Consider the following 25,980-nt stretch of genomic DNA (forward strand, 5'->3'; position numbering starts at 1 on the left):
CTAGAAAATTTGTCAGCCTACATTTACATCTTATTGACCCAAGCAGACTTCTATCCCTTTCCAAACTGACCTTTAGTATCATATGCAGTGTTAGCAATAGAATGGAAAACTCTGTGCATTAAAAGTTGTATAAGCCATAAAACGTTTTGCCGTCAAACTATCTGGTCTCAATTGCAAAATTTCCACCATCCTGATTTCCTACTCTTTACTCACAATAGTATTTTCCATCCTGGACCATTTTATAGGTTAGAAGACAGAGGAGTCTCTAGTCCAGCTGTGGGCAAACTACGGCCCGCGGGCCGGATCCGGCCCATTTGGCTGTTCTATCCGGCCCGTGGAGCCGAAAGAGCGGAGGGTTCTCTTGCTCTCCCCTCCGCTCCTTTACTTTGAATTTATATTAGTTCACACAAACACTCCATCCATGCTTTTGTTCCGGCCCTCCGGTCCAGTTTAAGAACCCATTGTGGCCCTCGAGTCAAAAAGTTTGCCCACCCCTGCTCTAGTCCAATGCCTGGTGTGACTGGCCTTCCTAGTCTCCTAATTCTGTTTAGGACACTTTCTCACAAAACATTGTTACACACAGTGGTCACTATACTTCAGATAGGAGTTACATTTTGTTGACCAACTTGAAGATTTAATTACCATTCTAAGCTAAAGCCTTTCAAATTTTAAATAAATTTATAACACCAATATGGAATTCTCTGGTGAACTTCATAATCATATATATCCATCAGTTTACCTAACATTTCTACTGAGTGTCTAATAAGCTTCTCAAACTTAACATGTTCCAAACTAAGTGCTTGATATTTTCTGTAAAACCTGCCTCTCCCCAAATCTTCTCCATCACAGTTAATGAGAGCTCTCTAGGGTCACTAGTAAAGGCAAGTGTTTCTGATCCTGGATTTCCATCGACCATCATGAAATCTGCATTTTAAAAGTAAAGTAGTACATATGTAAAACATTTTAAACTAAACTACTGTGAGAATCAAATATTGCTATTAAATGATTTAAGACACAGACCTTGTAAAAGTCTTTACTTTAGGAGATTTCATTCACTAGAAACAATCTCCTTTGCTTTGAAAAAAATCCCTTAAAGCAGGTCTAACATGATACAAATTTTTCTCTGCTATTTAGAAATAAAATAAATCTGCTTTACTAAATGTATTTATTATTATGCAATATTTTACATAAATAAAAGAATAAATAGTCAAAATGTAAAGTTATGAAGCACAATAAATACCCTTTATCTTAGTTTTTGTGTTACAACAGAGCAGATTCTACACCAGAGATTTAAGTATGTGATTTATTTGGGAGGTGAAAGAAGGGTAGGGAAGTAGAGAAGAGAAAAAGAGAAAGGAAGGCAGCCCAATAAAAGGTTCATTATTAATCAAGATACTTTTAGGGCAACTTGGATTTAATTGCACTGGGAAAATCTGAGAGCTAGTGTAGAAGGCATACCTCAGAAGCATCCACCCGAAATGTCAGGGAGTTGATGTATTTGCATATTAACTTGTACCAATCAGTGGTTCAAGGCTTGCCACAGAGAGGGATTAATTCCCAGAACGTGTATGCAAGCAGCGCCTTGTTTCAGCAGCCAGAGAAAACCCACAGAGAAAGAAATGCAGACATTGCCAGGTAGAAAGTAGGCTGGCACACCATGAAATGGTAAGGCCCAAGAGTATTTGGGTTAGGTGTCCAACAGCACTGGCTATACCCACGAACCTACCAGCCATCCTAAAAACTAGAACATTAATATTGCTACTGCATTAACTGTGGATGATTTTCCATCCATAACCCATTTCCCTACTTCCCCTACAGAGGTAATTAACTATTCTCAAATTATTATGATTCCATTGCTTTTTTTTTAAATAATTTTTTGCCTTAGGAATATACCATTATTTTTCTTTACAGCTTTTAAATATGGTGGTCTTCTGTAAATTGCTTATTTTTCCCCATTCAATTTTATGTTTCTAATATTCATCCATGTGATTTGCATGGCAATAGTTTGTTAAGTTTTACTATGTACTTGCACGTTCTGGTCTAGATGAGCATCACTGCCATGGTGAACCTGTTACTAATCCTGAAAGGTATTGCTTAGATATGATACACTTGAGAAAAGGTTAAAAACTATTGCTTAGCTCTTGCCTCTAGCCTCTACCCTACAGAGCTACACTGTCACATGTGGCTGTGCACACCTAGCCTACACTGTGATAATTTTCTAATCATCCTTAGACTCTCCGCAAGTCTGGAAGAATCCATGGAAAAAATTGTAACACCTAATAAAAATTGAAGGAGGGAAAATCGTCCATTACCCCCATAGATGTTCTCATAGGGATAAGAAAAATAACTTACTATTTTTATAAGCCGGGGGAAAAAATAACTTACTATTTTTATAGGTCCAGGCAATCTTTGATTTTATTTTAACATCTGTTTTCAAAGATCTGTTACACAAAAGCGATTTTTCACAACAGGAATGCATTGTAATTCTGACAGTGTAAAAGAATCCAAGTTCTAAAATATAGTTTCTTTGTGTTACTATAATGAGGTAGGTGCCCCATATCACAGCTTGGCCAGGTCCTGAGAACAATTTTGCAAAATGTCATCATCATAATGCTGCTTCAAGTTGGAGTTATAACATGTCAAAGGGAATCATTTTTAACTTCTATCCACTCTGAAAAGAGTGAAATTTGTGGCAAAACATGCTTGGTGATATCTTATTTTTGGTATAGATTTGTTATAATTGGAGTGTATTTGGGAAATGAGAGCACATTTTTAAAGGTTCTGACATATCTCATGTCAGCTTTCATTTAATGGCATTTTAAAGTCAGTAATAGTAGAAAAAAGAATTTGAATGATACAAAAAAAAGGGGCAATAATCTCAACACCTGAAAATATAGGGAAATACTCTTACCTGCTTTATACCACAGAAATCAGCAATACTGCTGATCAGCTCTGACATGGCCTGAACTTCGTGAGATTTTTTCAAATTCATAAACTCATCTGGCTTCACATTGTCACCTGAGTAAAAATACAACAAAATTAAAACACTGCTATTAAAGAAACAAAAGTTAATAAGGACCATCACTTGACATTCATGTTTTCTGTAAGTAACTATGAAAATAATATAGATTCTATTGTGGTGTCTACTAGTATATAATAGATCTCTATAGGTTTAGCTCCTATGATTCAAATTTGGATTAATAAAATAAATAAGACCCACAGAACATTATTAAAATGTTCCCTGATACATAAAACAATTAACTATAAAGAAAAAGACTGATAATTGAACTACCATATAGAAAAAAATGTGGAGATCCAGAATGAAGTTCTGTTTACTATGTTGCATGAGAAGACCCACTTGCATGAGCCTATTTGGGTTCATGATATACTACTAAGGTCGAACACTAAATTAAGACCATATTGGAAAGACATACATATATGAACAATATACTGCTTCTAAGTGCCTAAAATCATACATACTCACACGTGTGTGCGCGCGCGCACACACACACACACACACACACACACACAAACACACCTACCAGTTTTCTCTTCTTTATTTCCTCGAAGGGTTACAAGCAATTGCTCAAAAGGAGTACATATTCCCAAGTTTTGTATAGAATAATATTTTGCAGCCAGAGCAAAGGCTTCCACACTAACTAGCTTCTGGGAAGTTTCACAAAATATTTTGGAAAAACCAGTAATACCTAAAAAAAAAAAAAGCCAGGAAATGTTAGCAATAATTAAATAAAAGCTAATTGTGTGAGATTAAAAAAATAAACGAAAAGAACAGTGGATCTTTACAACAAATTACAATACTTTCATTTTAGTGTGAATTATGCGATAACTTTAATGGTTCAATTATATTTGTTATTTAAACTGTTAGCTATTGTAGCACTCAGTTTTCTCCTAACATAGTACACAATTAATATATTTAAACTCCAAATTAAAATTTGGCCTTTTTTTTTGTTCCATGAGACAGAAAAAAAGAAAAAGAAATTTAAATCCTGCTAAACTATAATGTAGTCATGAAATTTATGAATGGTCCCGGCCAACCTACAAATGTGATTTAAAGCAGGTTAGTCCCCACAACATTGTCATTCCCTGTCCACACTGCATGTGGAACAATGCCAATATCCCCTGTGGTATAAATATTTCTGTAAAAACAGTTCCTACACAATTTAAACCATGTGGAATTGTGTGTGTGTGTGTCGGGGGGTGGGTATGTGTTCAGTGCACTGAACCCAATATGAGTTCTAAAACTAATGAGATGATGATCAGGTGAAAATATTTCATTTTCTTCCCATGCTCAGTTGAAACCAGACACTCTGAGGTTATCGACAGTTTTCAAATGCTCACTCATTTAGAAGAGTCTGGTGAACTGCTGTACTGTCTGCAACATCCAGTGGCCCATTCTTTAGGAGGATCATGCAGCTTGTTGAACTCAGGTGTGGCCACACCTTGCTCAGGGAAACTATGTCATTTATAGACAGAAGTTTTAAGAGTATTAGAAGATTCACTGCACATCCTTTCCCCAGAACTGTAATAGCTGAAGGATGTGCCAAGGTGCAACCTGCTTCAGCCTGAGTCACCAAGTAACTACAACAAAGACATCACTGCTGTCAAACTACAATGGACATGCAGAATGAGAAAAGTAAACTTGGTTGTTTTCAGTCACTGAGATTCTAAGCTTATTACTGCAACATAATATTACCTATTCTAATGAATATGCATAAACACACTGATAGATTTACTTTGTATATATAGGCAATCCCACTTTCCCATGGTCATTTTTAATACATGTTAATTTATTAACAAAAGGCTAAAAAAGGCATTCAAATGTGTCTATAGTGGTTCAAAGAAACTCTTTGAATGAAGAAATTCAATGAAGTCCATTTACTGAAAATTATTTTTAATAACTCAAAAAAGCCACACATCCAGTGGTTAAATGAAGTATTTAAAAACTTCTGGTTATAAAAGCATGTGCAATCCAGGGAATAACTTTGGTCCTACCAGAAAAACCATACTATATACTATGAAGTCTATTCTATGAAAGCTGATCCTTCATAGTTCCTTATAAATTATACAAATCCACTTACACACAAAGAATAATGATGCTCCTTAGCAAAAATTGAGAGCAAGAAAATCGACGAAGGTTTGCAGAATTCTAAACAAAAACTGTATGCTTAAGATAGTTTTTTATTTTTTGTTACTTGTATTTTTAAAGAGTTTTAAAAAATATATTTTGATTGATTTCAGAGAGGAAGGGAGAGGGAAAGAGAGATATAAATATCAATGATGAGAGAGAATCATTGATCAACTGCCTCCTGCTCACCCCCAATTGGGGATCAAGCCCGCAACCCAGGCACGTGCCCTAACCTGGAATCGAACTGTGACCTCCTGGTTCATTGGTCGATGCTCAACCACTGAGCCATGCGAGCAGGGTAAGATAGTATCTTTTTAAAGCTATTATCTACTGAGTTGTTGGTGGTAACATTTCCAATTTAATTTATAAAAATAAAATTGTCAGAGATATATAACTTCCACTTCTGAATCAACTCAGTGGAAATTTAAACTGTAAAATTACTATAGTGCATGCAGACTGGTGCAGCCAATGTGGAGAACAGTACGGAGTTTCCTCAAAAAACTAAAAATGGAACTCCCATTTGACCCAGTGATCCCACTTCTAGGAATATATCCCAAGAAGCTAGAAACACCAATCAGAAAGGATATATGCACCCATATGTTCATAGCAGCACAATTCACCATAGCTAAGATTTGGAAACAGCCTAAGTGCCCATCAGCAGATGAGTGGATTAAAAAACTGTGGTACAGTTACACAATGGAATACTACGCTGCGATAAAAAAGAAGGAATTCTTACCATTTGCAACCACATGGATGGAACTGGAGAGCATTATGCTAAGTGAAATAAGCCAGTCAGAGAAAGATCTATATCACATGATCTCACTCATTTATGGAATATAATGAACAATATAAACTAATGAACAAAAACAGATCCAGAGACAGAGAAGCATCAATCAGACCATCAAATCTCAGAGGGAAGGTAGGGGAGGGTAGGGGTAAGGGGAGAGATCAACCAACGGACTTGTATGCATGCATATAAGCCTAATCAATGGACACAGACTACAGGGGGGTGAGGGCATGAGTGGGGGGCGGGGGCGGGCAATGGGGCGATAAGGACACATATATAATACCTTAATCAATAAAGAAAAAAAAATTTAATATACTATAGTGATTTATTTAACATATATTTTGTTTATGATATAAAGTTCTTTGGACATTTTACAAACTGAATTTACTAATGCAGCCAAAAGTAATAAAATCCACATCAAAATATTTAGGCATGATACAGAGGGGAAAACTCAGTCAACTATTAAGTGAGACTCTCAGGTTTAAGGGCTGTCTCAACATCCCCAAGTTCCAGGGCAGCAATTTCTTAGAGTGTGATAGAATAAGAGTATTAAATCTCCAAGTGCAGAGGGACTATTATAGTAGTCAGTTATTGGACAATGTTGCCAACAGAAAGAAATGTGATGTTTCTGTTGGAAGAGTAAAAATTCAAATCAACTTAATTATCCTATTCAAAATACTTGAAAAAATTCCAATTCAAGCTTAATTAAATGTTGTTAATTTGCTTTTAATTATAGGCCTCCCAGTAATTTCAGAATATTGGAGATCTAAATTGCAAAGATATTATTTTTTCAATAATGTTTACTTTTATAAAAAGAATAGTGTTTTTATTCAGTCCATCAGTTTAGATCACTAAGCGTGACACCAGTTTATTCAGAAAAATCCAGAACTCAATGAAAAAATCTTTTGGAATTAGGAAAATATATATAGATTCTGTACTTTCTTTGTTTTCAAGTAATCAGCCTGTAACTTCTACTGAGAGGGAGAAAGAGGTGTGTGTCAATATTCTTGTCATTACTTCCATCTCTGAAACAATACGTGAGCAAAACTGTATGGAGTGGTAACAGTGTACATACTCATCATAGTGCTTCTCCAGGTAACTGTATGATGAGTTTGGGTTTGACAGCTAGCAAAACAGAATCCACAGCCCTACTGAATTTATATTTAGTTAATTCTTAATTAGTTAGATGTTTTTATACGGGGAAAGCTTTGTTTTTAAATTCTTTGCCCACTGCACCTGCATATTATGTCTTGATTATTTTGCCAACATCTCCCTCTACTGGACATACATGTTTTGCTTTATTACATGCATTGTCTTTATTTACTTAGGTTTTTTTTTTAATTTATTGTTTAAGGTACTACAAATAGTCTCCTTTTTTTTTCCCACTGACCTCCCCCCTGACTCCCCTACCCCCCGACACTTGCCCTCACCACCCCCCTCCCCCAGTGACTTGCATCTGCTGGTTGTGCTTATATGCATGCATACAAGTCCTTCGGTTGATCTCTTACCCCCCCAATCCTCCCCTACCTTCCCCCTGTAGTTTGACAGTCTGTTTGATGCTTCTTTGCCTCTATTTTTGTTCAACAGTTTATAATGTTCTTTATATTCCATAAATGAGTGAGATCATGTGGTATTTATCTTTCACTGACTGGCTTATTTCACTTAGCTCTCCAGTTCCATATTTACTTAGCTTTTATACACCCTAAATCACTATTCCACAGAGGTTTCTTATAAGATAGGTTAATAGGGCATAAGGAAGCAAGGGGAGCAAACAATTAGGGGAGAAGGTATTGTCTACAATATGAGATCAGGAAATCTCTAAGTATTGTTTTTTTAACAGCAGAGATCAATGTATAAGGAAAGACAGAGAAGTTATATATACACGTTGGATTATAAAAATGTTAAGGTAAAGCCCTAGCTGATTTAGCTCAGTGGACAGAGCATCGGCCTGCAAAATGAAGGGTCCTGGGTTCGATTCTGGTCAAGGGCATATGCCCGGGTTGCAGGCTTGATCCCCAGAGGGGGGTGTGCAGGAGACAATTGATCAATGATACTCGCTCATCATTGATGTAGCTATCTCTCCCTCTCCCTTACTCTTTGAAATCATGAAAATATATTTTTAAAAAAAGTTAAGGTAAAGAAATGAATAATGTTTCAAAATTAAAAATAAAATAGAAACAATTAATGAATATATAATATTTATTTAATAAATAAAAAATGTCAAAACTAGATATATGTTCTTTTACTTGAATATTGCCTAGCTCTTTAAGGAAGTCAGAGTATTATTAGGATACACAAAAACTCATTACTATTATTGCTTTATTGCTAACACTTATTACACATATACTATATGCCAGGCACCACGCTAAACAGCTTACATTAAATGGAACAGTCTGATAAGTTAGCTACATAGTGCTATTACCCCCATTTATAGAGGAAGAAATTGAGACTTAGAGAGGCTGTAATTTATCCAGGTTCACAGAAACATGAAGTGGCAAGGTGTGAACCAGGGCAGTGTTCGACCTTGATTCTAATTCCCACATTCAATTAGCAATAAGTCCACTGGACAACAAATGAAGTCAGGCAAAAGAGCAGTTAAGAAAAGTGCTAGACAAAGGGGGAGAAAAATGGCGGCGGAATAGACAGACATGTTCCAAGCCTTGTCCCAGAGTAGAAAGAAAGAACAGCTGAGGGTCGCACGAGGAGTGTTTGTTGGCAAGTTAAGGGACAGCTAAACTCCAGGAGAAGGTGGGGGACTGCTAGACGGGGTTCCCCTGACCGGGCAGCCCCCACTGCGGCTGGGTCCCCTCCCGGAGCTACGGGCTCGGACGCGGAGACTGCGCCATCTTGAACGGGAAAGTGGAGCTTATTGGAAGCCTGAGAATCCACAACTGCGGCACCCACGGAATAGCTGCGAGCCCCAGAATACCGGTCCCCAATTGGCGCAAACACAGGGATTCAAAGGAGCTCTACACTCCACCACGGAAAGGTCAGATTTCGCATGGGATAAGGTGAGGTCTCTGGTCCCTGCAGGAGAGAGAAACGTGCGTTTTGCGGGAGCTGGAGGACCAGGGAAGTCTGTGCCTAGAAAAATCCGTGGCTCTTGGAGATGGCGTGATCCGTGAATGTGGAAGGGGATCCTCAGAGCTGCTAACAGAAGGGCTCTCTAAAAAGCAACCCATTTTGATCTGACATGCAGGGACACTCTAAGAATTTCAGGGGTGTGCCGGCTGCTTAGACTTGCGTGCAGACCCATTGTTCGCACACTTGGGCTTTTTCCTCTTCAAATCCTTGCTTCTGATTACTAAGCCCAATACATAGGATCACACAGTTGGAAACACCCTGGGAGACTGCAGGGGAAAGTTGTTTTTCTGGAACCTGGGGATGGGAGCGGGGAGTGGCCATCGGAGAGCCAGCTCTGAGGCAACCCACTCCCACAAACCGGTATTGAGTTCCACAGGGAAAGAAGGATCTAAATACAGGCTAGAGAGGCCATATATAGACCCGGAAGTCAATCCAGAAACACTGCCACCCAAGGGCTGAATCACAAATTGACTCTTGTGTAATAAAAAATAAAGGAATATGAGAAATTAAGACACACCACCTGCTTAAAAATCAGGACTGGTTTACAACACTGAGGAGCTGTGGAATGCAGGGAACTGCAATACTTTCCAGACTGAGAAACAGGCGTGCCAAACAGAACAATAGAGAAAGTGAATGACCTTCATTACTGCACTTTTTATTTTTTTTTATTTTCATTTTTGCATCTTTTACTCAAGAAACTAATTTTTTTCTTTTTCCCTCACTTGATTTTACTTTTATAATTATTACATTTTTATTTTCAATCAGTATTATTACTACTACTATTTTACCTTTTTTTAAAAGTATTTTATTATCTCTTTATTTTACTTTGGGATTAGTGTTCTACATTCTATTTTCATCTTCCCTTTAGCATCATTTTACTCTGTCTCAACTCTACCTTCATGCCATCACTCTCTTCCTAACCTTTCCCCTTTTGGTGTCCTGTTTATCTTACCCCTTTCCTGCTTTAGATTTTCCCTATTCTTTCTGTTTACCCCCTGTTAAAATTTCACCCTACTTATATATCTAATCTCCAATCCCCGGCCCAAGTCCAAACACACCTCTCTCTTCACTGTCTTAACTATCCAAAAAATTGTTTGTCTCTCTGTCCTTTTGTTGTTGTTTGCTTGAATGTTGATTATGTAGAATTTTTATGCTTTTTTGTGAGATTGTTTTGCTTATTCTTTTGTTTGTTTGTTTTTTGTTTGTTTTGTGCTTCTGTTTTCCCTTGCCTCGCTTGATATTAGTTGGTATTGTAGTTTTTATGAATCCCCAGGTACTTGTTGCTGGCATTTGCTGGGATTAGTGGTTGTTCTATTGGAGTTTTCTCCCCATGTATATAGTTTCTTCCCCTTTCTCTCCTAGTCTCTTTCGTGTCTCTCTTACCTTTTTTTTTCCTTTTCCCAATTTCATTTTGACACTCCTTTGTTTTTTTCTTTCTTTCTTTTTTCTCTTCTTTCTCTCCTATCCCCTAATTTGCCTTTCTCTGGTGGTCAACTTTATTAGAGGTTATTAATAACGTGAATACATTTCTGTTCAGTGCCTTGTGTGTTGTACCTAGCTGTGTTGTATTTTGTGCCTTTAAATCAACGCAGGAGAGAGAGAACTACATAACCAGACATCCGGAGAAGAGAGACCATGGGGAGACAAAAAAACAGCCCGCATATGAAAGAAAGGAGTCATCACCAGAAAAGGAAGTAAACGAAATGGAGGCAAGCATCCTGTCAGAGAAAGAATTCAGAGAAAAGGTCATAAGGTGGCTGAAAAGAATGGAAGACGAATTCAACAATATGAGTAAGAACCAAGAGGAAATGAAGAAGAACCAAGAAGAAATGAAAAATGACATCGCTGCTGTAAAGAACTCAATAGAAAGCATCAAGAGTAGACTAGAAGAAGCAGAGGACCGCATCAGTGAGCTAGAAGACAAGATGGGAAGAAATACCCAAGTAGAGCAGATTCTAGAAAAAAAAATTAAAAAGCAGGAGGAGAGCCCAAGGGAACTTTGGGACAACACGAAACAAAACAACATCCGCATAATAGGGGTTCCAGAAGGAAAGGAAGCTGAGCAAGGAATAGAAAACCTGTTTGAAGAAATAATGACAGAAAACTTCTCTGATATAGGGAAGAAAAATCCCACACAAATCCAAGAAGCTCACAGACTCCCAAGCAAAATGAACCCCAAAAGACCGACGCCAAGGCACATCATAATTAAATTGGCAAACACCAACGACAAAGTAAGAATCTTAAAAGCGGCAAGAGAGACACAGAAAGTTACATACAAAGGAACCCCCATCAGACTAGCAACTGATTTCTCAACAGAAACTCATCAGGCCAGAAGGGAATGGAATGAAATACACAAAGTCATGTAAAGGAAGGGTCTGAATCCAAGAATACTGTACCCAGCAAGGCTATCAATCTAAATTGAAGGTGAAATCAGGAGCTTCACAGACAAAAAAGGACTAAGGGAATTTATTACCACCAAACCAGCAATGCAAGAAATGCTAAAGGGTCTGCTGTAAAAAAAAAAGAAACAGGAAATGAAGAAGGAACACAGGGGTAAAGAATAAAAATGGCGACAAATAAGTACCTATCAATAATAACTTTAAATGAAAATGGATTAAATGCCCCAATCAAAAGACATAGTATAATGATTGGATAAGAAAACACGACCCATATATCTGCTGTCTACAAGAAACCCACCTCAGAAAAAAAGATGCACACAGACTGAGGGTGAAGGGATGGAAAAAGGTTTTCCAGGCAAATGGAAATGAAAAAAAAGCTGGGGTAGCAATATTTATATCTGACAAATTAGATCTCAAAGTGAAGGACATAACAAGAGATAAGAAAGGCCACTTCATAATACTAAAGGGAGCAATCCAACAAGAAGAAATAACTCTGGTAAACATATATGAACCCAATACAGGAGCACCCAAATACATAAAAATCTCCTGGGGGATATCAAGGGAGAGATTGACAGCAATACAATCATAGTAGGAGACTTTAATACCCCACTATCACCATTGGACAAATTCTCTAAACAAAAAATCAGCAAAGAAACATCAATCCTAAATGACTCACTAGACCAGCTGGAATTAATTGACATCTTCAGAACATTTCACCCCAAAGCCACAGAATATACATTCTTCTCAAGTGCACATGGGTCATTTTCAAAGATAGACCATATGTTGGGACATAAGCAAAGTCTCTTCAAATTCAAGAAGATAGAAATCATATCAAGCATCTTCACAGACCACAATGGCATAAAACTGGAACAACTACAATAAAAACAATCCAAAGAAATCAAACACATGGAGACTACACAGCATGCTATTAAACAATGACTGGATTTCCAGAGAGATCAAGGAAGAAATAAAAAACATCATGGCAACAAATGACAACGAAAACACAACAATCCAAAATCTATGGGACACGGCGAAAGAGTCTTGAGAGGGAAGTTCATAGCTCTACAAGCATACTGCTAAAAACAAGAAACAATGGTAATAAATTACCTAACCCTACAACTCAAAGAGTTAGAAAAAGAGCAACAAGAAAAGCCCATTGTAAGCAGAAGGAAGGGAATAATAAAGATCAGAGCGGAGATAAATGACATAGAGACCAAAGAAACAATACAAAAGATCAACAAAACCAAGAGCTGGTTCTTTGAAAGGATAAACAAGATTGATGAACCTCTAGCCAGGCTCACCAAGAAGCAAAGATAGAGGACCCAAATAAACAAAATCAGAAATGAAAGAGGTGAAATAACAACAGATCCTGCCGAAATTCAAAGGATTGTTAAAATATACTATGAACAACTCTATCCCAACAAACTGCATAACGTGGAGGAAATGGACATATTCCTAGAAAAATATAACCTTCCAAAACTCAATCAGGAAGAATCTAAACAGCTCAATATGCCAGTAACTATGGAAGAAATTGAAGCAGTCATCAAAAAGTTCCCGGCAAACAAAAGCCCAGGGCCAGACGGCTTCACAGGAGCGTTTTACCAAACATTCAAGGAAGAACTAAAACTTATCCTCCTCAGACTATTCCAGAAAATTCAAGAGGAAGGAACACTTCCAAGCTCCTTCTATGAAGCCAGCAACACCATAAAACCAAAACCAGATAAAACAACACAATGAAAGAGAATTATAGGCTAATATCCCTCATGAACGTAGATGCCAAAATCCTCAACAAAATTTTAGCAAATTGGATCCAGCAGTACATCAGAAAGATCATACACCATGACCATGTAGGATTTATCCCTGGAATGCAAGGATGGTACAATATCCGCAAATCAATAAACTTGATACATCACATAAACAAATTGAGAGATAAAAAACACATAGTAATATCAATTGATGCAGAAAAAGCATTTGACAAAATCCAAAACCCTTTCTTGATAAAAACTCTCAACAAGGTGGGAATAGAAGGATCATACCTCAACATAATAAAAGTTATATATGATAAACCCACAGCTAACATCATACTCAAAGGGCAAAAACTAAAACCATTTCCCCTAAGAACAGGAACAAGACAGGGATGCCCACTCTCACCACTCCTGTTTGACATAGTACTGGAACTATTAGCCATTGCAATCAGACAAGAATAAGAAATAAAAGGCATCCAAATTGGAAAAGAAGAAGTAAAGTTGTCCTTATTTGCAGATGACATGATATTGTACATAAAAAAACTCGAAAGACTCCATCAAAAAACTAACAGACTTAATAAACGAATTTGGCAATATAGCAGGATACAAAATTAATGCAAGAAATTTATGGCATTTCTATACACCAATAGTGAACTTACAGAAAGAGAGACTCAAAAAGCAATCCCATTTACCATCGCACCAAAAAAATTAAGATACCTAGGAATAAACTCAACTAAGGAGGTAAAAGACCTATACGCGGAAAACTACAGGACACTGAAAAAAGTGATAGAGGAAGATGTAAACAGATGGAAGAACATACCATGTTCATGGATTGGTAGAGTCAACATCATTAAAATGTCCATACTACCCAAAGCAATCTATAGATTCAATGCACTCCCCATTAAAATACCAACGGCATATTTCACAGACCTGGAAAGAACTCTCCAAAAATTCATCTGGAATAAAAAAAGACCCTGAATAGCCACAGCAATCCTGAAAAAGAAGAATAAAGTAGGAGAGATCTCAATACCAGATTTCAAGTTGTATTACAAAGCCACTGTTCTCAAAACAGCCTGGTACTGGCACAAGAACAGACATATAGATCAATGGAATAGAATAGAGAACCCAGAAATCGACCCAAACCACTATGCGCAATTAATATTTGACAAAGGAGGCATGAACATACAATGGAATCAAGACAGGCTCTTCAATAAATGGTGTTGGGAAAATTGGACAGATACATGCAAAAAAATGAAACTAGATCACCAACTTACACCATATACAAAAATAAACTCAAAATGGATACAGGACTTAAACATAAGACGGGAAACCATAAAAATACTAGAGGAATCCACAGGCAGCAAAATCTCAGACATATGCCAAAAGAACTTCTTCACTGATACTGCCCCTAGGGCAACGGAAGCCAAAGAGAAAATAAACAAATGGGACTACATCAAAATAAAAAGCTTTTGCACAGCAAAAGAAACCATCAATAAAACAACAAGAAACCCCTCTGTATGGGAGAACATATTTGCAAATGTTATCACTGATAAAGGTTTAATCTCCAACATCTACAGGCAGCTTATACAACTTAATAAAAGGAAGATAAATGATCCAATAAAAAAATGGGCAACGGACCTAAATAGAATCTTTTCGAAAGAAGACAGAAGGAAGGCCAAGAGACACATGAAAACATGCTCAAAGTCACTAATTATCCGAGAGATGCAAATCAAAACGACAATGTGGTACCATCTCACACCTGTTAGAATGGCTATCATCAACAAATCAACTAACGATAAGAGTTGCCAAGGATGCGGAGAAAAAGGAACCCTCGTGCACTGCTGGTGGGAATGCAGACTGGTGCAGCCACTGTGGAGAACAGTATGGAGTTTCCTCAAAAAACTGAAAATGGAACTCCCATTTGACCCAGTAATCCCACTCCTAGGAATATATCCTAAGAAACTAGAAACACCAATCAGAAAGGATATATGCACCCCTATGTTCATAGCAGCACAATTTACAATAGCTAAGATTTGGAAACAGCCTAGGTGCCCGTTAGCAGATGACTGGATCAGAAAACTATGGTACATCTACACAATGGAATACTATGCTGCCATAAAAAAGAAGGAATTATTACCATTTGTAGGCACCTGGATGAAATGGAGAACATTATGCTAAGTGAAATAAGCCAGTCAATGAAAGAAAAATACCACATGATCTCACTCATTTGTGGATAATAAGAAACATTATAAACTGATGAACAAAACAGAATGTCAAATTACAGCGGGAAGGTTAGGGAGAGGTGGGGGAAATAAGAGATCAACCTAAGGACTTATATGCATGCATATAAGAATAACCAACGGATGCAAAACATTGGGGGTTGAGGGCATGTATGGTTGTAGGGTGGGGGTGGGGGGCAATGGTTAGATATGTACACATATAGTATCTTAATTTAAAAAAAAAAAGAAAGAAAAGAAAAGTGCTAGACAGATTGGAATGTCAGAATCAGGTCTAGCAAGAATTGGCTCTGGCATAGATCAATACATGTAATATCTTAAGCTAGTTCATACTCACTTTGTTTATCTCCTTAATTCTTTCACTTTCTTTACTCCCTTCAACACCTCCTTCTTTACCAGAAGCGGTCTTAAGGTTTCAAGAAATTAAAAAAGTAATTTCTACATTTAAAACAACTGATAAGTCTCTGAAAACAAAATAAAGGTTTTTAATGATAAGGTTTTGTTGTAGTATCTATTTGTAGAAACAAAACAATGGTACTGCTTTACGTCCAGTTGAAAAGCAACATACCTTGTATATAGCAGGTATTCAGTTAATAGGAAATAAATGGATGAATGAATGAATGAATGAAAACAATTCCTCAGTACATTTACTACTGTAGCATCACCAGGTACTCTGGGCAGAATGAATTCTCAGATTCTGTGGTGGCAGTGATTACTGAGGCCACTAGGAGGACTTCACTAGCACTGCTGAGCCTGTGAGAACAGCATGAAACCTCACTTCAGCCCTAAAGTTTATAATTGCAAGGTGAAGAGAAGAGTGATTTAGAAAATTTAGAATGTGATGAAATATAAAATGCAACAGTGTATTAATTCTGGGCTTTAAATGTGTTACAAGGGATTAGGGCAAAGGTTACTATTGCTATTATAATACAGACTAGAACAGTCCCATGCCCAGAATTTCAAGAATAAATCAATAGTGCCCTCTTAACAATCTTCACAAGGACATAAAAATGTTCTGAATTCATCCTATATAATAAAAGCCTAATATGCAAATAGACCTAACGGCAGAATTACCAGTCGCTATGATGCACACTGACCACCAGGGGGCAGACACTCAATGCTGGCAAGTGCAGCAGCGGTGGCGGAAGCCTCTCCTGCCTCCATGGCAGTGCTAAGGATGTCCAACTGATGGCTTAGGCCCGCTCCCCTGGGCCTAAGCCATCAAGGGGGCATTCCCTGAGGGCTCCTGGACTGCGAGAGGGCGCATGCCTGGCTGAGGGAGCCCCCCCTCTGAGTGCACGAATTTTGAGTACCAGGCCTCTAGTTTCTACATAAATGCCCTACAGATATCTGCAATTCAAAAAGTTCAAAACTGAACAAAAGTTCTCATGTTTGCCAAACCTTTTCTTTCTCCTGTTTCTTATCTAGTTAACAGTGTCATCCCTCACCTAGTGCTGAAGCTGAAAATCTTTACATTACCATAAAAGCATCTTGTGCCTTCAATGGACATACCCAGCCTCCCATCAATCCTAATGTAAAATGTCCTTCATGTGGGGACCCTCCACACACACCATCATGCTATGCTTCAAACTCCATTAACTCTCACCAGTGCCACGGCAATAGCTCCATAGGTGATATTTTTCCTTACGGATAAATCTACGATAGAATAATGCTCAATAAGTGTTGGCTGAATTGAATTAGACATATTTTCTAGAATGGAAACTTACTTATATTCAATGCAAATTTAATAATGTAGTTTAAGGCTTTGGCTTCTGTTGATTTGAGGCTTCAATCCTTTATACTTTCTTAGGAGACTTCAATGCAAAGTTAAAGTCTGCCTTGTTATACTATGAAAATATAGATGGGGTGTATTAAATTTTATGAGTGCCTTAATATACCTATAATTCTATCATTTATGTAAGAAAGAAAACAGAATATATACTGTTGCTTTTTAAAATAAATCAATTTATATCATCCAAGTATGTGTTAAGAAACTTTGCCAATGCTACCTGAGTGTAATTTATGGTTGCATGCACAATGAAAAAATATGTTATTTCCACATGAAAATCTCTTAGAAAGAATAACATATTACTAACAAAGAATTGACATGCATGTTCTTATTGTTCCAATATTAACATGAGATTGGATGTATAAAGCACGTGTAAGCATTTCAAAAGCATTATTCACCTTTAACTGTTACTCACAAAAATCCTATCTAATAAAAGAGTAATATGCAAATTAACCATCACTCTGCTACACCCACCAGCCATGCCCACCAGCCAATCAGGAGCAAATATGCAAATAAACCCAACCAAGGTGGCTACGGCCACAGAGAGCAGGAGGGAGGCTTGGGTTTCCCTGGCAATGGAGGAAGCCAAGCTTTCCGCCTGCCCTTGCCGGCCTAGGTCTCCACTCAAGGCTACAAAGTTTCAATGATAGAAGATACATAAACCCAAATAGAAATGGCGGAAGCCACAGAGCTGGAAAGAGCAGGAGGCTAGGGTTGCCCCGGGCGATGGAGGAAGCCAAGCTTTCTGCACACCCTGGCCTGCCCAGGCCTCCGCTTAAGGCTACAAAGTTTCAATTACATAAATCCCCAAAAAGATGGCTGCCCCCACAGAGCAAGCAGAAGGCTTGGCTCTGCTCCAGGCTACAAAGTTTCAATTGTAGAAGATAAATAAACCCCAGATACCAGAACCTCCGCTTGGGTCGCCAGGGGGCGTGGCTGGCCTGCAAACCACCACAGGCCCCTCACCCAGGCCACCCCACACCCCAAGGGAACCCCCACCCTGATCCAGGACACCCTTCAGGGCAAACCAGCTGGCCCCCACCCATGCACCAGGCCTCTATCCTAGCTAATAAAAGAGTAATATGCAGAATGACCATCACTCCAACACACAAGATGGCTGCCCCCATGTGGTCAAAGATCCTGCCCCCATGTGGACAAAAGATAGCCGCCACAAGATGGCCAGCAGGGGAGGGCATTTGGGAGGGACCAGGCCTGCAAGGGAGGGCAGTTGTGGGTGATCAGGCCAGCAGGGGAGGGCAGTTGGGAGGGACCAGGCCTGTAAGGGAGGGCAGTTGTGGGTGATCAGGCCAGCAGGGGAGGGCAGTTGGGAGGGACCAGGCCTGTAAGGGAGAGCAGTTGGGGTCAATTAAGCCTGCAGGGGAGGGCAGTTAGGGGTGATCAAGCCAGCAGAGGAGGGAAGTTGGGGTGACCAGGCCTGCAGGGAAAGGCAGTTGGGAGGGACCCAGGCCTGCAGGGTAGAGCAGTTGGGGGGGGGGGGGACCAGGCCTGCAGGGGAGGGCAGTAAGAAGTGACCAGGCCGGCAGGGGAGGATAGTTAGGGGAAAACAGGCTGGCAGGGGAGCAGTTAGGCATCAATCAGGCTGGCAGGGAGTGGTTAGGGGGTAATCAGTTTGGCAGGCAGAAGCGGTTAGGAGCAATCAGGAAGGTATGCAGGCGAGCAGTTGGGAGCCAGCAGTCCCGGATTGTGAAAGCGATGTCCAACTGCCCGTTTAGGCCCGATCCCCCACCGGGATCGGGCCTAAATGGGCAGTCGGACATCCCTCAACGGGCCCCAGATTGGAGAGGGTGCAGGGGGGGTGAGGTACAACCCCCCCCCAGTGCACGAATTTCATGCACTGGGCCTCTAGTAAAATATAAAAATAGGAAAAATCTAACCACAGTATTTTAATTCTAACAGATCCTTTCTATAGTTTAATTTGAAGGAAAATATAAAACCATACAAAACTCCCAGCAATTTATAAGTTGATTTGGTAAATGAAAATAATCTTGATTAAAATAAACAATTGAGCCCTGGTCGGGTAGCTCAGTTGGTTAGAGCATCATCCTGATACACCAAGGTTTAATCCCCAGTCAGGGCACATACAAGAATCAACCAATGAATGTATAAATAAGTGGAACAATTTGATGTCTCTGTCTCTCTCTCTCTTAAAAATCAATTTAAAAAAAGAAACAATTCAGAGGTGCCCACTATCTATACTAATAAAATGGTAATATGCTAATTAGACCAGATGTCTTCCAGACAACCTTCCGGACGTCCTTCCTGACAAAGCCAGGCCCGGGCGAAGCAGCCCGGGGTCCCAGGCGCCTGCGGCTGGCCTGGGCGAAGCTGCCTGTGGTCCCAGCGCCTGTGGCTGCAGTCGGATTGGGCCTAAACTGGCAGTCGGACAGCCCCTGAGGGGTCCCGGATTGGAGAGGGTGCAGGCCAGGCTGAGGGACACCTCCCCCACCCCGTGCATAAATTTCGTGCACAGAGCCTCTAGTGTACAACATAATAACTGAACCTGAATAAAGCTAATTTGTTACAATTTGTGATTCATCTATGGGACATTGTGTCTTATCATTTACAAAGCATTTCGACAAGTGTTCAAAGTGTGGATCCTAATTCCAAGGGGATCAGCACTACCCACCTGTAATTTTATTGAGATGCCACATGGGATGTGCTTACTCAGGTCTTTACACTTGTTTTTAACTCTGTCTGAGACCATCTTCTATCAGATATTTTTATGGCTGACTTTCTCACTTCCTTCAGGTCTTTGCTCAAATGTTACCATTTCAGTGAAAACTTCTCTGACAATCCTATTTTTAAAAATGCACCCCACTCAACTCTTATTACTCTCTGATTCTTTATTAATTTTTATAGCACTTACACCATCTGACATTGCAAGTAAAATCCAAGAGAACACAGATTTTTATTTACTGCCATATTTCTAGAACCTAGAATAATGCCTGGCACTTGGTTAAGTTCTCAATGAATGAACAAAGAAATGAGCAAAAACTAGTTTTGAGCCTGGCCAGTGTGGCTCAGTGGTTGAATGTCAAACTATGAACCAGGAGGTCACGGTTCGATTCCCAGTAAGGACATATGCCCAGGTTCCTGGCTAGATCCTAAATACGGAACATTGCAGGAGGCAGCCAATCAATGATTCTCTCTCATCATTGATGTTTCTATCCCTCTCTCCCTTCCTCTCTCTGAAATCAATACAAAAATAAAAACAAGAAACAAACTTGTTTAAAAAAAAAAAAAGAATTAGGTCTGAATTCTGACTCTCAGACTGTCTATCTCTGTGTGGCCATGAACTATTTATTTGCTCTAAGACTTGATTTATCTATAAAACTAGAAACCCAGTGCACGAATTTGTGCACCAGTGGGGTCCCTCAGTTTGGCTTGCGGGATTGGGCTGAAACCAGCTCTCCGACATCCTCCGAGGGGTCCCAGATTGCGAGTGGGCGCAGGCCAGGCTGAGGGACCCCACTGGTGCACGATTGGGGCTGAGGAGGGACGCAGGAGGTTGGTCAGCTGGAGAGGGGCCACGGGAGGGCTCCAGGGCACGTCCAGCCCATCTCGCTCAGTCCCGATGGGCCGGACCCCAGCAGCAAGCTAACCTACTGGTCAGAGCATCTGCCCCTTGGTGGTCAGTGCACGTCAAGCGAGCGGTTGAGCGGCCTTAGCATATAGTTAGCTATTATGTTTTGATTGGTTGAACAGATGACCAGATGACCTGACACTTAGCATATTAGGCTTTTATTATATAGGATTATATAGGATATAAAATGATCAAAAGTTTCTGTTTTCAGAAGATAACCAAAACCAAGTAATAGATTTCTAGAAATTGAACAACTTCAAAACTCAATTTAGAATTAGAAGTATTTAATAAATGAAATAAACATTATCCAAAAAGTTAATTTAAATTTAATAAATCAATGTGATTGTTAGCAAATAAACAAATTCCAGATTGCAAAACTTCAAAAAATTGATGTTATAATTGTAAAGGCTATTTTAAAAAATGAATGCATTGCAGTGCATTAAGTGCTCTGAAATCAATTTCTTGTTCTTCTCTTGTTCCTACCACAGACATTTCCTTCCCTACTTCAACTGTCAACCCCACTGTAGGCTCTACTCCCCAAGGTGCCTCAACAAATGCCAGTATTTTAGGAACTAACTCTGCCATTGACCTCTTACTGAGAAGACCAGTATTTCTTTTCTATACATTGACATGGGCCTACACTTCCAGGCTTTCAAGAATAAAATAGATTTTTCAGATTTTTATATTGAGGCAAGATACATAAAAGACTTTTTGTCCCAGGTAAACTGTAATTGTAATTAAATTACTAAAGAGGGACTTGAGAAAGTGAAATTGTCACAACTTTCCCTTAAAATTGTACTTTTTTGTGCATTTTATTAACTTGAGTTTAATTTCTTCTGTTATTCTTATTCTAAACTCCATTATTTACATTTCAACATTAATACAAAATACATGCATGTCTAGTCTACTGTCTCATAAATTCAGTTATAACATTTGCCAAGTAAAAAAATATGCAAAAGGAATTTGTGTTAAATACATATTTTTCTCTATCTAGTTCCTACTGTATCTCCAGCAGATCTTATTCTTTACTTGCTTAATATTAGTAATGTACATAATTCATAAAAATCAAATCAAATTTATTCTTTGGTGGCTGCTGTATAGAGAATAAACATAAAATGTTAGCCTAAACTTTAAGTTTTGCCATTTTAGTTAAATAATCAAATAAGAGGGAAGAATTAAGTTTCAGTAATTGACAATTGGTGTTGATTCCCCTCACAGAGGACCTATTTCAGCACTTGATTAAGATGAGTTAAATAAATGTTTAGAAATATGTAAATATACCATAATAAAGAACAAAAAGTTACAAGAAGAAAATGCAGAATGAGCAGAGGTGTTGGACTAAATCAAGATAACTTCAAAGAGCTCTGTGACCAATAATGCTTTCAACCTCTTGTCCTGAGGTATAAAAGCTAGAGGTCTATGAATCACCTATAGCTGTATGTAAAGTTTCATATCCATTTGTGAGCATAGATGCACTACTTGGGTTATCTCAAATTCAATATATCTAAAACAGAATGCATTATTTCTCCAAACAGCTCCTCCACTGATTTTCCTAATTTTGCTAATAGTATTATACATTATTATTCTTTAAGACCTTCCCAGAGTGAAAATCTCAGAATTATCTCTGATTCCTGCATTTCTATGAACTCTATATAAATATCATTCACCAAGACTTCCAATTTTCTTTGTACAATATCTTTTTAAACTATCACTTCCTTTTATTTACTTATTTTTAATTGAATTGACTGGGTGACATTGGTTATTAAAATGATTTGGTTTCAGGTGTACAATTCTATAATACATCAACTTTATATTGTATTGTGTGTTTACCAACCCAAATTAAGTCTCCTTCTGTTACCGGAGGATTGAATTCCTCTGTTGCTCCTGGGAGCGAGGTTCTTGCAATACCTTCAGAAAATGAATTTTCTAAGATTTGCATGGGAGGATGGTATGTGGAAAAAGGTTTTATTTGTGTGAAGTTACATTTCTCAGGTTCCAAAGTCCCCTTCCCCTTAAGCCAATCTGGGAAAGGTGCAGTTGGGGTTCCAGCAGAGCCAGAAGGAAGGCCAATGTCCAGAGTTTTCATTTTATGTTGTAGCCAGATGTGGCTTAGTATCCAAGCTAATTAAAGTCCATTAGTCCATGTAAAGTCCCGAGTGCCATGTAGGTTCAGGGGAACGTGTCCCTGCAACAGGAGTCACAGGAGCCTGGTGCCCTGAAGTCAAGAGCTAGAGAAGAAGGGAGAGAGGCTTCTTTGTCTAGAAGTTTATCTATCCTATCTAATAAAAGAGTAATATGCAGATTGACCATCACTCCAACACACAAGCTGGCTGCCCCCATGTGGTCAAAGATGGCTGCCCCCATGTGGACACAAGATGGCCACCACAAGATGGCCAGCAGGGGAGGGCAGTTGGGAGGGACCAGGCCTGCAAGGGAGAACAGTTGGGGGTGATCAAGCCTGCAGGGGAGGGCAGTTAGGGGTGACCAGGCCAGCAGAGGAGGGAAGTTGGGGGCAATGGGGCCTTCAGGGAAAGGCAGTTGGGGGGGGGGACCCAGGCCTTCAGGGAAAGGCAGTTGGGGGGGGGGACCCAGGCCTTCAGGGAAAGGCAGTTGGGGGGGGGGGGACCCAGGCCTGCAGGGGAGGGCAGTTAGGGGTGACCAGGCCTGCAGGGGAGGGCAGTTAGGGGCAAAGAGGCTGACAGGGGAGCAGTTAGGCATCAATCAGGCTGGCAGGGGAGTGGTTAGGGGGTGATCAGGCTGGCAGGCAGAAGCGGTTAGGGGCAATCAGGAAGGCAGGCAGGCGAGCAGTTGGGAGCTAGCAGTCCTGGATTGTGAAAGGGATGTCCGACTGCCCGTTTAGGCCCGATCCCTGGGAGTTGAACATCCCTCGAGGGGTCCCAGATTGGAAAGGGTGCAGGCTGGGCTGAGGGACACACACCCCCTGAGCATGAATTTCATGCACCAGGCCTCTAGTTTAGTATAATTTGACCTGGGCTTTGAAAGAAGATGAGAAATAAACAAATGTGTATTAAATAGATGGGGTGGGAGAGTTCCAGGCAAAGAGTACAGCATATACCCAATTACAGAGGGGAAAAATACATGGCATATCAGGAAACAAGGCAGCTGAAGTATAAGGTATATGGGTAGAAAGAGAATGGTTAAGAAAGCATTGATGATGCTATACTACTCCCTCATATTCCCTCTCTTCAACTCTAGTTGAAGACACATTTTAAAAATTGAGAACTGACATCAAATTATTCCAGCCACCTCCCTGATTAAAGTTTATCTAGAGTTCGATCATGTCAGAAGTTCAATCCTTTATCAACTTGGCTGACCCAATAACAACTTGCCATAGGCTTTTCATCCCAAGATACCAGTTGATCCAGGCCCTCAACATGATTATGACTTTAACATTAGGGATTATTAAGGTATGGAGATTATATTTCTATAGGATTTGAGCACCCGAAGCAACCCTAGATATCTTTTCATCAAATGATCCATAACTATTTTCATTCTTATTCTGCTTTGAAAATGTGAAGCAAACTCCTGAATTCATTTTCAAGGGGTATAAGGAAACTGACTGAGACCCACAAACCAAGAGCCATAGTCTTTTTGGGGCCAGGAAGGTTATTTCAGTTTGTGAAGTTAGGGGAAGAGGATACACCCAGTAAAGGGAGCTATACAACAAAGTAATCATATTTTTAATTTTTTTTCAAGAGAAGCTGTAAATCCAGATTTGTGTGTGTGAATTTTGAAATGCTTCCTAAAATATTAAAAAATGTAAACTTACTGGTCATGCAAGACATGTTTATAAGCCATGTTGAGACTGGGGTTGTCTATTTTTCCACCTCAGCTATTGATGAACACCCCAGGCAGTTACTTCTTAAATGAGAAAATTGAGGCCTACAGCTAAATGTCCTGTGCAAGATATACAGCTAATCAGAGTTAGAGATGGAAAGAAGCAGGTCTCTAACTCTGGGCTTCTGCCTCTACCTGACCGGAGCGGAGTATAAAGAAGGTGACTAATATTTATTATGCTGACTCACTTATATGAGTAAGTTTTAACATCTATCTCATTTACTTTTATATAACCTATTCAGGCCAGAATGGATTCCTATTTTTTAAAATAAAAAACAATGAGGCTCAAAAGCTTAACTAATTTACACAAGATTACATAGCACTAAAGCATCAGAACAAGGATTCAAATCTATATATGATAACCACAAGACCCATATCCTTTCTATGTTGTCTCCTATTTGCTTTCATTAATAGTGGGAGGTTCCAGGTAGAGAGGCGATAGTAAATAAGGGCAGAAGGTAAAGAACTTTAATTTTGTACAAAATGGAGACCTAGATGATGGTTTTTGAGCAGAGGAATGACAAGATCAGAACTATGATTTTGAATGATAACTGGAGATCAGTTTGAATGAAAAAGCAATTGAAAAATAGGGTCTGGCGGAAACCGGTTTGGCTCAGAGCGTGGGCCTGCGGACTGAGGGGTCCCGGGTTTGATTCCGGTCAAGGGCATGTACCTTGGTTTCAGGCACATCCCCAGTGAGGGGTGTGCAGGAGGCAGCTGATCGATGTTTCTCTCTCATCGATGTTTCTAGCTCTCTATCCCTCTCCCTTCCTCTCTGTAAAAAATCAATAAAATATATTTAAAAAAAAAAAAAGAAAGAAAAATAGGGTCTGGAGGCAAGAATAAGAGCTCTGAGGTACTGCTAAAATTCTGTTGCAAAATTAAGAAAGGAGGGGCCAAATGATTTGTTGTGGAGATAAGCAGCAGCCGATCCAAGAGAAATGTAGGAAGAAATAAGCCTGAGTAACAGGAAGGATGTCAATACCCTTTATAGAGGAGCCACTGAGGTGATGAGATGAGAAAAATAGAAGAAATATAAACACTAGAAGTCATGAAGCCATGTAGGCAATTTTTTTTTCTTTCTTTATAAATCAGGAAAGAAATCTAAATTATGATAAATCACGAAGCTAGATTATTATAACTGCAAGCTTGCAGTGAAATGTTAATGATGTGACATAATTTAAACAAACAACAACATAAATGGATATCTAAACAAATAGAAGGTATTCAAATTTATTCTGACTGGCTAAACTAAAGTATCATTTAAGTAGAATGAGGGGGAAAAATGCCATAGATGAGAGTACTGTCCATGAATTTTGTTTTACTGAACT

The 25,980-nt window shown here is 39.2% G+C and overlaps 1 protein-coding gene across 5 annotated transcripts in view; it reads right to left on the reverse strand.

Moving 5' to 3' along the window:
• METTL25 (methyltransferase like 25) overlaps window positions 1–25,980 on the reverse strand; it is a gene marked incomplete at its 3' end in the record, with an annotated part of 124,822 nt that overhangs the window by 93,522 nt on the left and 5,320 nt on the right. For 4 of the 5 annotated variants that reach the window (XR_013960141.1, XM_080660482.1, XM_080660484.1 and 1 more), the window contains exons 2-3: window positions 3,543–3,707; window positions 2,912–3,018 (exon numbers count right to left, since the gene is read on the reverse strand). Coding sequence is in view for 4 of the 5 variants with exons in the window: in XM_080660482.1 (XP_080516608.1) it covers window positions 2,912–3,018; window positions 3,543–3,707 (272 nt within the window). The remainder of the gene's footprint in view (window positions 1–2,911; window positions 3,019–3,542; window positions 3,708–25,980) is intronic. The other variant, XM_080660485.1, reaches the window with a different exon arrangement.

The sequence above is a fragment of the Plecotus auritus genome, assembly GCF_963455305.1.
Source record: "Plecotus auritus genome assembly, chromosome: 3".
In the NCBI taxonomy this organism is placed as follows: Eukaryota; Metazoa; Chordata; class Mammalia; order Chiroptera; family Vespertilionidae; genus Plecotus; species Plecotus auritus.